We start from the raw sequence: 5000 nt of genomic DNA on the forward strand, positions 1-5000 counted from the left end.
GATCTTCATTATCTCCCTGCTTGTTGACATCTTATCATGTATGGTATAATTTCATAATCGCTAAACGTTGGATTCTTTTTAATGTTGTCATCAGTTAACTTCGTTCAACTGCGCTTAATTGTATAGGCTCTGCCATTCAGTTGTGGACGTTCGTAAATTGCGTTTATGGGCGGAGAAATGCAGAGAAAGGCGCAGTTTACACTAGTTTGATAAATACGACGGAAACTTGGGTCTGACAGCGTTCGCAATCTGCGGTTTGTCCATGACGCTGATAACGCTACGTTCGCAAATGTACGTACATATGGCCCAGAGTGTGTGATAATTATTCAGATTTCCCGAAAAGAAAGAAAGAAAGAAAGAAATAGTCTAATGGGCAGCAATGGAGAGAAGGGAAAACACACTCCATGATGAGTATATAAAGAGTGAAAACATTACAGTTGAACACATCTCATTTGAATTGAGTGTAGAGACAGGGCTAGTCCACATGTACCAAACCGATCTTTTTTTCCTTTTTTAGGCTATTCTGTCGCCACATTTATAATATTGCTATAATACCTTCGTTAGTAACAGTCGATACTTTTTGCCTGCATCAAAAACGCATTTGCATTTAGTGCGCATCTACCATAGGCTTAACATGAGTTACGCGTCTTTGTATGCTCATCTGACTTCACTAGACTATGAATGCATTTATTTATGTTGTAAGACATGTAAAATAAATAAATGATACCGGCACTACGCACAAATTAATTTAAACTTACACCACACTTCCCTAATAACTTCTGACTAGTTTTCTCGCGTCACCGACGATAGCTAGAAATGCATCAAGAAAACAGGGAAAACACTGTTCAGTCCACCAAGTCATGATAATGATCTTCTCATGAAGTCATGAGATTGAGTCATGATTGGCGCTGCGCAGCACCAGTTGTGATATTTATCCTACTGAGTGTAATCGTAGGTAATGTCATGTATGAAAACTAGTATTGTTAGGCACTATAAGTGTCAAGTCCAGGGCAGCTGAGGTGTGGCGATGACATCATCAATACCAGGTATGCGGTTTCGCCGTCCAAACGAACTCACAAGGGCTACGGTTTCAGAATTTTCCACTCTAGAGCAGAAAACAAGTTCAGGAGTGAAGTTGGAGGTTAGAGTTAAATGTGCACCTCTCCCTCTCTCTCTCTCTCTCTCTCTCTCTCTCTCTCTCTCTCTCTCTCTCTCTCTCTCTCTATATGTCTATGTGTGTGTGTGTGTGTGTGTGTGTGTTAGGGTATGTATGTATGTGTGTGTGTGTGTGTGTGTATGTGTGTGTGTGTGTGTGTGTGTGTGTGTGTGTTTGTGTGTGTGTGTGTGTGCCTATGGGCCATCTCATAGTCAGGGGGGCAGCATACAGGTGTCACATTCACACTTCATTTCCCCTGTCGTGCTGTGAGCCTGTGGGGATCATCTCTCTCCACGGGCCCTCTCCTTCTAATGCCCTCTGGCACTGATCTGGGACCTGCTGCTTTAAGATGCATTACACAACAATGCACCACTTTCTTTTGTGGGCAACTCGTCTAATCTAGCTTGTAGAGGAGAGTTAAACATGTCTACATGTGCAAAAAAAAAAAGTGTATTGGATTACAATTTCAGAGCAAACACAGGTAAAGTCACAAACCTGTATGATAGAGCGCCGGCAAAATGGCTCTCGATGTAGGTGTCCATCACAGGCTTGAAGTGCTGGAACTTGCTGTCCTGAAGGAGGTTTATAATGTGCACCTAGAAGTGGACAAGGGTACAGTTATATGCAACACTATTACCTGTGTAATCTGAGTGCTGGAATTAGCATAAATAAATGTGTGCTGAAGTACAATCATAAACAGTCATAAATCATACAATCAAAAACAACATTATGTGCCATAATGAACTACTGAAAACCCTGGTAAACACTGATGAAAAACATCAAATCTTGTGCATTGCATTGGAGGATATAAATATTCTGATTGAAGCATTCATTGTAGAACTTTATTGTGGTTGATTTGAAAGTGTTTCAAGAGTATTTAAATTGTGAATACAGGATAAAGCATTCTTTAGTTTATTGGTTCATTATTTGGTTTATTGGACTTGGTTTATTTCAGTGGACAGATCATTGCGGTGGTTGTGCTCTCTGGATGAATTTGATTAACCTTCATCATTGCTGCTCAGCTCTCTCTCTCTCTCTCTCTCTCTCTCACACACACACACACACACACACACACACACACACACACACACAGAGACAGAGGGCGGCAGCAAGCACTACTTTAATGGGGTCAGCAACATGCCCACACACATTTCCCTGACCTCAAGAGCCTTGATGTCTACTAAAATCTTTCTGTTAATGACATTACAAATGCTTTTTATGATGATTATAAATACTGTTTATGACCATGTGGGTGCTGTTTATGACGTAACACACCATCATTTATGACATCATTAAATAGAACACTAATTTTTGTGGCGTCTTTTGAAGTGGAAAAGATGTCAAAATTAGATAGCACTAGCTTCAGTTTGGCTGCCCTGGTCTTTGTATGGGTCTTGATAAATAAGAGCTACAAAGTCGATCTGGATCTGCAAAACTGACACTTGACAGAAATGGATGTGACAGTATTGTGTGTTAATGTCTTTTTTTTTTTACTTACGAGGGAGTCAAACACCTTCAGGCCGTATCTCTGTGAACTCTCATCCAGAATGCCAAACAGAGTGTCAAGTGTGTCCTGCAGAAACTGCAAAGCACAACACCCCGGTCCAATAAGACAGCTGACAGACAATACCAGTTACCCAGCAACCAAAGTGCAGAAACAGATTGACAGCAGCAGTGACCATTCATAAGACAGGTGCACGAGAACGACTCCCTCCTACCTTGACTATCTCGGAGCCATCAATCTCCTTCAGCTTGGACAGGCTGTCAGTGATGCGCTCCGGATGGGCTCTCCACTTCAGCAGGTCAAGCATGTCTCCTGCGGAACCAATCAGAGTAACACAAATACACTCAAATCACATCTCCAAATGCCTCAAGTGATTTATAACTATGAGGATAATAGAAGAATGACGTTCCACTTCAGTAGATCAAGCCTGTTTTTCGTAATGTAGATCAGACAAGATGATCCCCTAAAAAATCACCACAGCACACACTAATCCATTTTGGAGTTATTTATTATAATCTCCGTCAAGCAGGTTATGTTTTCGCTGAGGTATTTGTCTGTAAACCAGATTATGCAAGAGCTACCTGCCCGAATTCATGAAACTTTGGCAGACAGATGTACAAAGAAAAATCCTATTACAGTTGTGGAATGGACCTGAATCACTGGGTGGATGGATCCTCTATTTTAAGTTTCACCTTCACTCTTGTTGCACTATATCTCATATACCATTTGACCTTAGTGAAGGTCTATGTTCTCTAAATGCCCTTCTATTTCAGCAGATGCTTTAATCCAAACAAACTGACAAGAGTGCCCTTTAACAATATAATATACTGGCTAAATGGGTTTCACCTATCATGACCTTGATTGTGGAGCTCTTGCACTCACACAAGTTCAACTCACTTAACCACACTGACTCCAATGATTCAATCCAATTCCGTTGATTCAATCCAATTGGAAGACACAGAGATCTCTGCGCTCCAAGTCGGAAAATTCCTGACTCTGTTTCAGGTCAACAGAGTGCTGCCTCTGATAAGCTCATCTCATATGCTCTATTTAGCAGGGAAACAAATCAGGCCTGTACTTAAACGGCCATTACTGCCGCATTAAATATTAATATGTTTACAGATGCTGCCACTATATAAATAGAGTGTGATGATATGCTGTACAGTAATGTTATAAAACAAGTCTGGGCACCATGTCCCATAATGAAGGTTTTCAAACAAATCTCCCCTGCACCTTTCTCCTAATTCTGATTCAACGACTGTCATGGCAACAGGCATAAAAGCCTTCACTTCACTTGCTCTTTCTCACACAAACTCTGGATTGGACTTAAGCAACCTGGAACCGGTTCTGATTGAGAATGAACTACAGCACCTAGCAACCATGGAACTTTTTTTAAACTCTCTCTCTCTCACACACACGCAGACAGACACACACACACACACAAACTCTACAATTCTGAGGCGGCAAGCGATAGATAGACACAAGAAAATTGCCATATGCTGGAATAAGGCTGCACTGACGTAAAACTGATTCTCAGGAGTGGTGAGTTTGGGGGTTCACTGTCTTGCTCAAGGACACTTTGACGATATGAGCAGCAGGAGGAGCCGGAATGTGATTACAAATCCTCCTATGTCTGCATGACTACTCCACCACCTGAGACCCTGTAGGGCTCCTGTCTGCTCCGAAACTCTTTCCCCTTTTTCGCAAATTAAATAAATTAAACTTTTTTTTTTTTTTAGAGCACAGCTACTTTTGAAGTGGCTCAAGATGAGTGGGACCAGAGGGGACCAAGCTGAGAGAGACCCGACTGGACTGCATCAGACTGAAATGGGCACAATTGGACTAGACTGGGCAAAGCCCAATTACACCAAACAGAACCAGACTGGGGCCTAGGCAGACTGGACCAGATTGACCCGACCCGTACCGTTTTGGGTGAGCTTGGTGGAGCAGAGGAAAGAGGTGATCCAGAAGGACTCCTTGCTGCCCTTCACAGCCTGGTTGTTGCCGGGGAGGTTGCCTTTGGAGAAAGGCAGCTTGAGGTAGCGCGTGCAGTCCTGCAGGAACATGTTGTCCTCACACTGAGAGAGGAAGAGAGAAAGAAAGAGAAAGAAAGAAAGAAAGAAAGAAAGAAAGAAAGAAAGAAAGAACAGTGCATGAGAGAAAGAGTTAGGAAACGAAGAAATTTTAACGAAGAAAAGCTGTACACAATTTGTCTCCTGTACATAAATCTCTTTTTGAAACTTGTTACTTGAACAGTGTCACAGAAATGGAAAAACCCTGAAACTACAAGGCCTAAATATGACAATACACTGCAAAGCATATAAAATGCCACACAAATCT

The 5000-nt window shown here is 41.8% G+C and overlaps 1 protein-coding gene across 1 annotated transcript in view; it reads right to left on the reverse strand.

Annotated features, from left to right (window-relative positions):
- Positions 1–5000, reverse strand: part of dock4b (dedicator of cytokinesis 4b) — an 89396-nt gene that overhangs the window by 61137 nt on the left and 23259 nt on the right. The window contains 4 exon segments of the mRNA XM_076296609.1: positions 1652–1752; positions 2655–2738; positions 2875–2972; positions 4585–4738. Of these exon segments, the coding sequence (XP_076152724.1) occupies positions 1652–1752; positions 2655–2738; positions 2875–2972; positions 4585–4738 (437 nt within the window).

Source organism: Alosa pseudoharengus, unplaced genomic scaffold, assembly GCF_046254945.1.
Source record: "Alosa pseudoharengus isolate Yale_2024_CS ecotype anadromous, Long Island Sound unplaced genomic scaffold, YU_APseudo_1.1 YU_APseudo_1.1_scf_20, whole genome shotgun sequence".
Classification (NCBI taxonomy): Eukaryota; Metazoa; Chordata; class Actinopteri; order Clupeiformes; family Clupeidae; genus Alosa; species Alosa pseudoharengus.